The sequence below is a fragment of the Argentina silus genome (genome assembly GCF_951799395.1).
Source record: "Argentina silus genome assembly, chromosome: 6".
Taxonomy (NCBI): Eukaryota; Metazoa; Chordata; class Actinopteri; order Argentiniformes; family Argentinidae; genus Argentina; species Argentina silus.
In genome coordinates this window covers 22,545,398-22,557,897 of record NC_139660.1, presented here as the reverse complement: position 1 = coordinate 22,557,897, position 12,500 = coordinate 22,545,398, and the positions used below count along the sequence as shown (strand labels likewise).

The 12,500-nt window shown below is 45.3% G+C and overlaps 1 protein-coding gene across 2 annotated transcripts in view; it reads left to right on the top strand.

Moving 5' to 3' along the window:
- The window catches only part of kita (KIT proto-oncogene, receptor tyrosine kinase a), a 26,759-nt gene that overhangs the window by 7,731 nt on the left and 6,528 nt on the right, over nt 1-12,500 (top strand). For both annotated transcript variants that reach the window (XM_083671292.1, XM_083671291.1), the window contains exons 7-16: nt 636-751; nt 1,092-1,206; nt 5,302-5,486; nt 7,814-7,920; nt 8,459-8,585; nt 9,370-9,474; nt 9,651-9,761; nt 10,208-10,361; nt 10,822-10,940; nt 11,406-11,536. In XM_083671292.1, coding sequence (XP_083527418.1) covers nt 636-751; nt 1,092-1,206; nt 5,302-5,486; nt 7,814-7,920; nt 8,459-8,585; nt 9,370-9,474; nt 9,651-9,761; nt 10,208-10,361; nt 10,822-10,940; nt 11,406-11,536 — 1,270 coding nt within the window. The remainder of the gene's footprint in view (nt 1-635; nt 752-1,091; nt 1,207-5,301; nt 5,487-7,813; nt 7,921-8,458; nt 8,586-9,369; nt 9,475-9,650; nt 9,762-10,207; nt 10,362-10,821; nt 10,941-11,405; nt 11,537-12,500) is intronic.

Genomic DNA, 12,500 nt, shown 5'->3' with positions numbered 1-12,500 from the left:
TCTACTAAACTATAATACTCCATAGAGAAAATTAGACAAGTAATTGGACTTGGCTGATGTCCTTTTGAAAGTAACAGACCTTCTGTGTGCAGTTATTGTACGATGAAATGATGCTATTTAAATTAAAATAATGTTGTGTTGTGTTGTGTTCATAAAACCCCCCCCACTAAAAAACAAAACAAACACTGGCTCTTCAGATTTGTTTTCAACCTTCACCAAAAAGAGACTCCAGTCAGTCAATACTAGGAGTCAACTAACACCAGTTGTCTTCAGATCACAACAGTTGTACATCCTAAAGGAAAAAGAAAACAGTTTTAAGAGAAAGCTTGTCAGATTTGAATGAAAAAAAACAACCCTGAAGTCTCTAGCTGCTTGCGTTTGGCTTCAGGACCTGAGGCGTTCTCTCAGTTCGCCCGCAAACCGATGTGCTTCAGAGCGGTTGTTAGGTGTTCTTTTATTGCTACAGTGGTATATTACTGTATGTATGCCGTTAGGGTTGTGATATGCTGTCATGTTGTTGCTGTTGTTGTTGTTGTTGTTGTTGTTGCTGACTCTATGTGCCTAAAGTTTTTGAATTGAATTGAATATCAGTGAATTGAGCTTACGTTTTTTTTTTTTTTTCTTTACACGACCAGGTACAGCAGTGAACTGAGGCTGGTGCGGCTGAAAATGTCAGAGAGCGGAATCTACACCTTTTACGCCTCTAACGGGGACGCCACGGTCAACCAGTCATTTTCTGTCTTTGTGATCAGTAAGTCGAGACCAAGGTTTCTCAAAAAGGTTCTTGGTGTCCTGAAACCTGACAGATCATTTCCAAACAGCAGATTTTCAACGTACTCTAGATTTCCATAGAAATGGTCCTATTCCTCTTCAGTATGTGGCATTTGAAAATAGATTCGCAAAGACCCCAGCCTTTTGCCCTCCCTAACCCTTACCCCTAACGCCAACTCCAACCATGCATTTGAGACCATTCCTCATTCCATTCCACGCTTTACAATGAGCTTTACAAAACCGTCCTTCGATTTCTACCTCCACCAGCCTCCCCTGCATTCATGCTCGGACTGGTTCTAACATTGGCGTCTGCCTGCCAGGTAAACCAGCAATCGTGTCTCACGAGGGCCCGGTGGACGGACAGGTGCGCTGTGTTGCCGAGGGATTCCCCGCCCCCCAGATCACCTGGTACTACTGTGAAGAACCCTACTTGAGGTGAGTTCACAGGGATATTACAGTACAGGGAACGTACATTAGGAACGTTCCAGAATCCAGAACAGTCGGCGACAAATCTCACAACAACTGCATTTATCAAAAAAAGCGTTTGATATATCAGCAAACTGCATCATATGATATAGCAATCTGACTTCCAGTTGTCCAGGGTTAGGGTTAGGGTTATATAATGTAGTTCTAGGTAGCACCTTTTTTGAGTGTAGTGAAAAACAAATTCATTCATGTAAGCAATACAGGTAGACTGAGGGATGATGCTACTGGAGTTTTGGATTGTGGGATTTGAAAGGGATGACTTGTGATAGGCGGACAGGAGTGAGATGGCTCTCGTCCGACCACTAGGGATTGGCTGGACGTGATTTGTGATAAGTGGACTGACTTGTTAAATCCTGGGGATTGGACAGTACAGTACATGGATTGGACAGCATGTTCTCCCAGTAAGTTATTTCTAAGTCACAAAGATAATCATAAACATGGAGGTGGAGCAAACCCGGTTTCCATGGCAACACCAATCCCAGGTTGAGCAGGCGATGAGTCAGAGGTGATCATCTTATCATTATCCAATCAATCTTGATTATGATCAAATCTGCTTAAGAGGCTTGCCAGCTGAAACTAACACCCCTGCAGGTATTATTGACAGTGCACAACATGTCCATCTGATTTGTTTACATTTACATAACACCACATGACGTTTACGCTGATGACACGCCTTTGCGAGCAAAACATATTCACATTTAGCAACTTCATTTGCACGTACCACCATTCAAACACACCTCCAGACATAAACAAACAGATGTACATGTTCTTAGTAACCCTTTAATTTACAGACCTTGGTCTCCAGGTATTTACTAAGAAACTATGTGTTGACACATAGCCAAGGTATACTTTATATACATACCTCAAGAACTTTGTCACAATTGGTCGCTACCTACAACTAAATAGACATTGAGACATTGGGTTTGTAATTATGTAATGATATACATGTAATGATGGACTTAGGGAAGGAAATAGCTGTGTAAAATAAAGGGTTACTATGTACTCATAAGTACATGACTTTGCAGGGCCTATATACTGGGAACAGGGGGGAAACAACTGCTGTGTGTGGATGGAGTTGTGAAATGTAGAGCCTTGGGCACTCCGGACTCAGGCTAGTCATTGTAGTCTTCTTTTAACAACAGAGACAGGAATCCCTCCTGGAATCCCCCGGCCGTCTTTCATTTTCAGGTGGAACAAACAGTAAGGGCTGTGTTTAGTTTGGTCCTGGCAGGACTGACAGTGTTGGGGAACGCCTTAGTCTGGCACCCTAAGACTGGCACCCTTAGACTGCCACCTTTTAGTCTGGCACCCTAAGACTGGCACCCTAAGACTGTCACCCTAAGACTGGCACCCTAAGCCTGGGGCAGCCTAAGACTGTCACCCTAACCCTGTCACCCTAAGCCTGGCACCCTAAGCCTGGGGCACCCTAAGACTGTTACCCTAAGACTGTCACCGTAAGACTGTCATCCTAAGACTGGGGCACCCTAAGATTGTCACCCTAAGCCTGGGGCACCCTAAGCCTGTCACCCTAAGCCTGTCACCCTAAGCCTGTCACCCTAAGACTGTCACCTTAAGCCTGGCACAGTCAGGAATTCAGAGGCCACGCCCCCACATGGGAAAGTACTGCATTTCACTGCCTGAGAGAGCCAATATCCCACCTACAAAATAAGACAACGAAAACAATCTAAAAGATCTCTCCATTTGAACCAATTCAACATCATGTTGGATTACCACATTTAAGGAGACGTAGAAACCTAAAAAAGTTCTATTCAGTTTCTAAGCGTATTGGTGGTACAAAACGCCACATCACTTCAAAACATTTTTTTAAAGCGAGAAATCCTTTATCACAACAGGTGTTTTTTCTCTTTATCTATCCAAGACCACCGGTTCAGCGCGTCGGTGTCATGCACCGTGGTCATAAATACAATATTGTGAAATTAAATCTGCCTCAGGTTCTCTGGTACCAACTGGTGTTTTGAGTGTCACACTTGGTTGGAGCATGGCATGGGGGAGGAGGAGGAGGAGGAGGAGGAGGAGGGGATGGTTGGCCATAAATGTCCCGCATCACATTCTCAAATTCCTCCCTCCCTCAAAAGTCAATGCTCTAACGTTTGCTGCGGGTATATCGTGTGGAACAGACTCACAACAGATGTCTTTAGAGATGTAAAATCACAACATGAATACCTGTTTGTTCTGAGTCTTACCTGGTTGGGAAATGTTTTTGAACGTGTTTGTGTGTGTGTGTGTAAACAATACTGTTTATCTCTCTCTTATCTTAACATATCTTATGTTACGGTATCACATACAGTCATGAGAAAAAGTTAGGACACCCCCCAAAATATTAAGTTATTCTCTTAAAAATATGGACATATCAATATGTTATCTTCTTTCTAACAATGTCTATAGATAAAGGGGATGTAATTGAACAAAAAACTATGAAAATGTAACTTTGTAATCATTTATTTAACGAAAAATTAACAATAATGCCAATTCCTACTGAGGAAAAAGTTAGGACACCCTATGCCCTAATAGCTAGTATTGCCCCCCTTGGCTGAAATAACCTCAATTAGACGTTTCTTATAACTGTCTACAGGTCTCTGACATCAATTGGGAGAAAGTTTTTCCCACTCCTCCTTGCAGAATTCTTTCAGCTGTGTGATGTTCGAGGGGTGTCTTGCATGCACAGCCAGTTTCAAATCAATCCACAGCATCTCAATAAGATTAAGATCCGGGCTTTGACTTGACCATTCCAGAACTCTCAATTTATTTTTCTTGAGTCATTCCTTGGTAGATTTACTGGAATGTTTTGGGTCATTGTCATGTTGCATGGTCCACATCTGCTTCAGCTTCAACTTTCGAACAGATGGTCTCACATTTTCCTCAAGCACCCTCTGATACAATACAAAATTCATAGTGGATTCTATGATGGTGAGCTGACCAGGCCCTGCTGCAGAAAAGCAGCCCCAAACCATGACATTTCCACCCCCATGCTTCACAGTTGGTATGAGGTTCTTGTTCTCAAATGCTGTCTTGGTTTTGCGCCAAACATGTCTACTCTTACTGTGCCCAAATAGTTCAACTTTGGATTCATCTGTCCAAAGCACATTGTTCCAGAAGTTCTGGTCTTTCTCTAGGTGTTCTCTGGCAAACTTTAGTCTTGCCCTGATGTTATTTTTTGACAGCAGGGGTTTCCTCCTTGCACACCTCCCATGTAATGCAAACTTGTTCAGTCTCTTTCTTATGGTGGATGCATGTACTTTGACATCAATTGTGGCAAGAGATACCTGTAGGTCTCGTGATGACATTCTGGGATTGTTGGAGACTTCTTTAAGCATCTTTCGGTCAGCTCTTAGGCTGAACTTGCTTGGGCGGCCTGACCTGGCCATGTTGGTGGTGGTTTTAAATGTTCTCCACTTGTAAATTATTTTCCGGACAGTGGAATGGCCAATTTCGAATAGTTTGGAGATCTTTTTATATCCCTTCCCAGACTCATATGCATCTACAATTTTTCTTCTGAAGGCCTCAGAGAGCTCTTTTGATCTCGCCATGGTGATGCAACTCACTTCAACAATCAAGAGCAAACCAAACTAAATATCTGAGGTTTAAATAGGACAGGCTCCTCCAAAATCCTCTGTAACGATGTTCTAATCATTTGCACCTGATGTGGTGCTCTTTATTATAATTTTAGGCATTTTAAGTGGAACTAAATGTAGGGGTGTCCTAACGTTTTCCTCACAAGAAGATTGCATTTCTATTAATTACATTTTACCAATAATTTTTTTAATAATTTGTTTCAGTTGTATTTGTTTAGTTATATTACCTCAATTTTTCAATATTGTTCAAATGAATATCAAATGTCCATATGTTTGAATATGTTGAAGAAGACAAAGGTTTTCATAGGGTGTCCTAATTTTTTCTCATGACTGTATATCTTCTGGTGCGTGAACAGTTGGCAGACAGAGAGATTGCAGATTGTTTGTGTGTGTGTGTCTCGTTAAAACGGTAGTCGTCTAAACAGAGTTTTGTCACTTCCATCCTTTTCAGGTGTTCCCACCAGCTGAATGCCACCCAGGAGGAGCAGGACGTCATCACGGTGACAGTGTTCAGTCCCCTGTTTGGGAAGACGGAGGTGGAGAGCCGGCTTAACATCAGCAGAGGAAGGTTCCCCACTCTGGAGTGTGTGGCCACGGTGGAGGGAGAACAGGCCTACACGCTGTTCTCTATCAGCGGTGAGTTACACATACGCACATGTACACACACGTACGCACGCATGCACACTGGTACTAAACACACACGAACACTGGTACTAAACACACGCACACACACACGCACACACACGCACACACACACACACACACACACACACACACACACACACACACACACACACACACACACACACACACTGGCACTAAACACACACACACACACACACACAAACTGCTAATACATTTGTCAGTTGGTAGTGGGGATTGGGATGGGGGGGTGGGGGGGGGGGGGATGGGGGGGGTCCTGGTGTCAGCTGGTATCTCAGGTTTGTTTTGAAGATGTCGCATGTGCACATGTTTGGTGTTAATCCTCTGTATATCTCCAGCTGGGGATTACAACGAAGAGCAGTGTCAACAGTGAATATTAGCCACATTGATACTTACATTGACCTAAACTTAGTGCTGATAACCTTGGATAACCTGTGTTAAGGCAACTCAAGACCGTGGGTTTCCCAAAAGCCGAATTAGAACCTTTATCACTATTGACAATCCAGGCCCACTCCTACCCGAGACCAACCAGAGTTCTTGCTTCAAACAAAAGTCGTTCGTTCACACCGAAGAAGAAAATTGACCTGCGAATTGGGTTCAAGTTCATGTTTACCAAGAAATGGATTTTGGATTTTCAAATCGAGGCGTTACAAGATTCAACACCTGATAAACGGTTCAAATCTGTTATATAAACAGGAGGGAAGTGAGATATCGCAAAACGGGTGTGGTTTTCATAAACATCTTTCATAAACACACGCTCTCCGCCAGTGTACCTCCACCACAAATCCCCCCTAATCTTCATAGTCTGTTTAGCTAATATACGATGTGTTTGAGCCGGGGGGGGGGGGGGGGGGGGGGGGGGGGGGGTGGTGGGCTGGTGTAGTCGTGGCTTAGCGGTAACGCGTGTACACATAAACAGTACGAAAAATATACCAACGCCCGGAGGTCGTGCAGTTCGCTTGGCCTCTTCTGTAACCCTAACCCCTAACCCCTAACCCTGTCTTCCCTCTCATCTGTCTCCCTGTCTTGTCTTCCTACTGTCTCACTCAATAAAAGAAAAATACCCAAGGAGTGGAACTGAGTGGGACTGCCCCGCCTCAAAACAGTTGAGTTGTTGAGGCCCTGGAATGAAGAAAAGTGCTGAGACGAGACACACATGAGGGTGGGGGTGGGGGGGTGGTGGTGGGGGGGTGGGGGGGGGGGGGGATTGGTGTAGTGTAAAAGGCGGGGGTGGTAGTGGTGGTGGGCACAGCAGGCATGTGGGTGGGCATTATGGGAGAGGAGTGTGTGTGTGTGTGTGTGTGTGTGTGTGTGTGGCTGCAGACACACACACACACACACAGACACACACATACACACACTTGCATGTACGCGCGCGCGCGTGTGTGTGTGTGTTTGTCTGCAGCCAGCCAAGCAGGGCAGGCCTGTGGGAGCATGTGCCCGGGGATTTTAGCTACAGAGATCCATTCGGTGGAACTTCATACGCTGAAGGTGTTTGTCATGCCATGAATGTAAAAATGTAAACGTAAATGAAGGATGAGGCACCGTCACAGACGCGCTCGCCGGGAAGTCTGGAGCGTAGCGGGGTAAGAGGCCTGGACCGCTGGGAGTTATGGTGGCGGGGGGGGGGGGGGGGGGGCGCTGAGGGATGCCGGGAGGCCTGGGAGTTGCGGTGCTGAGAGATCCTTGGAAACACCGCTGAGATTGGAGGGAAAGAATAGAAGAAGGCTTTAGAAGCCACTGACAGGTTTACTGCGGATTAGTTCCTGCAGACTCTGCATTCTCAGATTTTAAATGGAGAGAAAGCCTCTTATGGCTAAAGAGCTTACTGCACCTCACTGTACAGGGGAGCGAGCACAACAATAACCCCTGCAGGGCCAACAACACAAAGGGAACATGATGCTAATTATAAACAACAACAACAACAACAACAACAATTGGCGCGTCGCCACAATGTGAATGGAGCGTCTGTGTGATGTGACAAAGGAATAGAGCCGGAAGACATAACCAACAAAGAATAACAACTCCAATACAGACGGTGATTAAATAATAGGATTATTTCAAGTGATTTCTGAAAGATACCCTTACAGCACGATAAGCCAAAGAAATAGTTAGATATTAGACACTTGGGGATATAAATGGCTACCCATCGAGTGTGACCCATCACACTCTCGCCACAGACCATGTATTCTACTTAGACCTGCCTACTGCTGTTCTCATGTTATTGACTGATATCTATCTATGTTTGTGTGTGTGTGTGTGTGTGTGTGTGTGTGTGTGTGTGTGTTGTCTCCCTACAGAGAGAACAGTGCCCCATGAGCTCTTCAGCCCACTGCTCATAGGGTTTGTGTCTGCAGCGGCCCTCCTCTGCCTCATCCTCATTGTGCTCTTCATCAAGTACATGCAGGTAAACCCGGCTCGCCATTACGCTGTTCACCACACACCCGCTCTGCAAGTTTCATAGACCTGTAAAACAGACTTGACACATGGAAACGTGGCGACAACCTAGGAAAAACATAAGCTAGCTCACCTTGTCAGAGAACCCTGCTGTTACTCTCAGGCAGAGCCATAACACAGGCCTTGATTCTCTCTTGCAACTTGATAGCGATTTTGAAACACATTCCTCAACCTTAACCCTTAGCCTAACCTCAACCCAAATCCTTACCCTAACCTTAACCGATCCCCAACTTTAACGGTCATTTCAAACTGGTAGTGTTAGCAACTTCTTGGATTAACGAAAATGGCCCATCACGAATAGTCTATGAACTTGGAGCGAGGTGGGACTAAGAAGAGGTGGGACAGCCAACCAGAGGCCAGAATGTTATCATGTTGTCGTCTTAATGCTTGACCTATGTCTTCCTCTGACCTATGACCTCAGGTGTCAACAAACTCTACTGTGTCAATGCCTGTTTATTCCTGATCTGTCCGTCTACTGCCTCACACAGAAACCCAAGTATCAGATCCAATGGAAGGTCATTGAAGGCATCCATGGAAACAACTACGTATACATTGACCCTACTCAGCTTCCGTACGACAACCAGTGGGAATTCCCCAGGGACAAGCTTCGTTTCGGTGAGTGTGTTTTTGTTTTCATCACATAATAATAATGATAATAATAATAGTAAAAATAATAATAATAATATATAATAATAGCACCATTCATCAACGCCTGATGGCAATGTCCCATTGTCTTATTAAGTCTTATTGTTAATCCGTCATCACCGATTCAGAATTGTACAATGAATACATTCTGCTTTTGTTATGATCCTAGCCAATTATGGATGTCTATCGAACTGTTGCAGCAGCTGTTGAAAGAAGTGTTTTGTTTTTGGTTTCAGAGAGCTAAAGGGGTGTGTTCACGTGATGACATCGCCCAGTATACCCTGAGGGCCTACCCTAGTGATTGACATAGACTCTGTTTGCTCTTGATGTTGTCACAGTTCCTAAGAGGAGTGTTTAATAGCTGTGATGAGAGTGGCGACACAATGTGTTTGTTTAAGCTTTAGTCAAGACTCTATAGAAGTTTGCCTCTTTCTCTCTCTCTCTCTCTCTCTTATAAAGCAATCCCACTCCTTCTGAATAAACACAAGGGTGTTGTTTTTTTATCCAACCACTCTAAACAGGATCTAGCGTGTCCTGGTTGTGCCTGCAAACCAGGTGCTATCCCAGAATCCCTGAACACAGGCCAAGATGTTGTCGGGAAAGTAGGATGGGGAATAACTATTGGTTCTGTTCTGTCTGTCTGTCTGTCTGTCTGTCTGTCTGTCTGTCTGTCTGTCTGTCTGTCTGTCTGTCTGTCTGTCTGTCTGTTTCTGTCTGTTTCTGTCTGTCTGTCTGTCTGTCTGTCTGTATGCAGGGAAGACTCTGGGTTCTGGGGCTTTCGGAAAGGTGGTGGAGGCTACTGCTTACGGAATGTCCAAAGCCGATACAGTCATGACGGTCGCAGTCAAAATGCTCAAACGTAAGGGTGCAGCTATTTAACTATATCTATTTGAATAGAGGTTGAAAGATTGTGTGAGTGTGTGTGTGTGTGTGTGTGTGTGTGTGTGTGTGTGCATGGCAAGGTGAGGTGAGGCCAGCTTTTCCAGGCGTTGTTATTATCCACACTTTGACTGTGTTCTCATGGCGTTCCCACAGCAAGTGCCCATGCCACCGAGAAAGAGGCCCTGATGTCTGAACTGAAAGTTCTCAGCTACCTGGGAAACCACATGAACATTGTCAACCTTCTGGGAGCCTGTACTATTGGAGGTGAGAGAGACTGGGTCGGAAGGGTTGTTGTTTAATGCCTCCGCTTTCGAGGGAAAGGGACTGTCTGGGATGTTTGGGGAAAAATAAGATGGAGATGGTCCGGAGAGGGTGGAGGGATTTGTGGGGAACAGCATGAAGACAGTCATCCATTGGATATGCTGATCCGTTGGATATGTTTGATTTGCATCGTCAAGTTGGTCACAACGTTTTTGCTTCCTTGTTGAATATCACCAGACATGCGGCTAGCTACTTGTCGTCTGTTGATTGTTTGACTATCCAAATCAAGTGTTACCAAATGTTCCTCCCCCTGTCTTTGCCAATACTTTCTTGGTGGCGTGATACTTCTTCTTCACCGTTCTGTTTGTCTCTGTGTGTGTCCGAAGTGTTTTATTTGACTTTGGTGTGTTTGTCACACACTCATGTGACATGATGTCCTTTGCCCACAGGCCCCACCCTGGTGATTACTGAGTACTGCTGCTTCGGTGACCTCCTGAACTTTCTGCGGAGGAAGAGAGAGTCGTTCTTTTGCTCCAAGCTAGGGGAGGACTTCTACTACAAGAATGTCCTGCTGCAGAGGGAGACTGCTGCCGGCACGGCTGGGTCAGTGTGTGCGTGTGTGTGGGTGTGGGTGTGGGTGTGTGTGTGTGTGTATGTGTGTGTGTGTGTGTGTGTGTGCCTGCGTGCATGCATGTGTGCGTCTTTGTGTGTGTGTGTGTGTGTGTGTGTGTTCCTGCATGCATGCGTGCGTCTGTGTGTGTGTGTGTGTGTGTGTGTGTGTGTGTGTGTGTGTGTGTGGGCGTGCCTGTGTGTGTATATTGGTGCGTACGTGTGTTTTAGAGGGGAGGGTGCGAGGCCGTATGTATATATATTCCTCACGGTACAGAATGTACAGAATGTCGCTTTTAAATGTCATCATCCAATCCCGAAAATCCAGAATAGTCTCCCATTGAACAACAACGCTGTTCTGTTCTGTTCTGTGGTGCTCGTAGTGCCAGCAGCAGCGTGCCTCTCTGTGGGCTGTTCTGAGACCAGACTGCTCTCTTTCTTCCTCTCCTCACAGAGACAGCAGCAGGAACGGCTACATGACCATGAGGCCTTCTGTCGCTGGCGCCCTGCCACCTGCTGGCGTCCCCTCCTCCTCCTCCTCCGCCTCAGAGAAGAGGCGCTCGCTACGCACAGGCAAGACGACACACTCTCTCCGTCTGCTCACGCCGTTCATTCACGGGTTTTTACACTTACTACGCCCGCTTACTTACGCTGTACTCCAGTAGCCTAGAGGGTCACTCGGACCTGAGCTTGAACGAGATAGGCCTGCTACTTGGACATATATATATATATATTTCTGCCGTCTCTCTCTCTCTCTCTCTCTCTCTCTCTCTCTCTCTCTCCTTCTTCTGTTTCTCTCTCTCTCTCTCTCACTCTCTCTCTCTCTCTCTCTCTCTCTCTCTCTCTCCTTCTTCTGTTCTCTCTCTCTCTCTCTCTCTCTCTCTCTCTCTCTCTCTCTTTCTTTCTCTCTCTCTCTCTCTCTCTCTCTCTCTCTCTCTCTCTTCTTAGCTCCTGTTTCCTCTCCTACCATGTGTTTCCCAAATTGTGCAATAAAGACTCGCTTCAAAAACCCTCCAACTCAAACGGTCTGTCCCTCAGGTGGCTCGTGTAGCGACACAGACATAGTGAGCGAGATGCTCCATGAGGATGCCCTGTCCCTGGACACAGAGGATCTCCTCAGCTTCTCCTACCAAGTGGCCAAAGGCATGGACTTCCTGGCCTCCAAGAATGTAAGCCTTCATATCCCCCCTCTAATATCCTGTGTGGCTCAGTGGGTAGTGTATGGCAACAGCAACGCTTAGGGCTGTGGGTTTGATTCCAGTTGAGACCAGATATTTAAAACGAGTCTTCACTAACTGGACTCTAACCCTAACCCTGCTTTAATTAAAAGCACTGTTTAATGACATGTATATCGTGCCTTCAGTCAATGTTCACCCCCCGGGCTTTTCCCACACGTTTGTTGTGCTGCAACCTGACTTTACAACAGATTTAATTTAGATGTTTTGACACACAAAATACCCCGTAAAGTTCAGTGGAAAATACACAAATTACTGAAAAATGAAAAGCTGAAATGTCACATCACTATTGACTATTCAACCCCCTTTGCTGTGACAAAGCCTAAAATGAGCTGAAATGCAAACATTTCTTCAACGAGTGACACAATAAGTTGAATTGAGTCCCTCTGAGTGCAAGGATAGTTGTAGGTGTGAATTTGGAATGAACATCTTTGTTTTTCCAGGGTCCCTGATTTGAATAGGAATAACTTCCACACTGTGTAGATCAAGTTGTCATGGCAAACTGAGTGAACACAGAGGCAAAAACACTGCTCAGGAACGCTACCCTGAGGCTGAAAGGAACAAAACAAGCTGCAGATGGGTCCTCCCAGTCAATCAGTAACAGGTTTTCTGTACACCAATTCTGTAAAACCTATACACATCAATTACCACGTTGACATTATCAGGTATTTTGTGCAAATCAGTGTCAAAACGAAATGAAATATACTTTTAAAGTCAGGTTGTGACACAAATTGTCGGAAAAAGTCTGGCGGGGGAATACTGATTGAAGACACGATAAGCACCTATCCCCCCAGAGTCCCTATTACAATGGTTAGCAGACCAGACCTCATTTTACTGTTAAATGAAACCCTTTACTGTCAAATGAAACCCTTCGAGGGTGTATTCTCTATCCAGACGG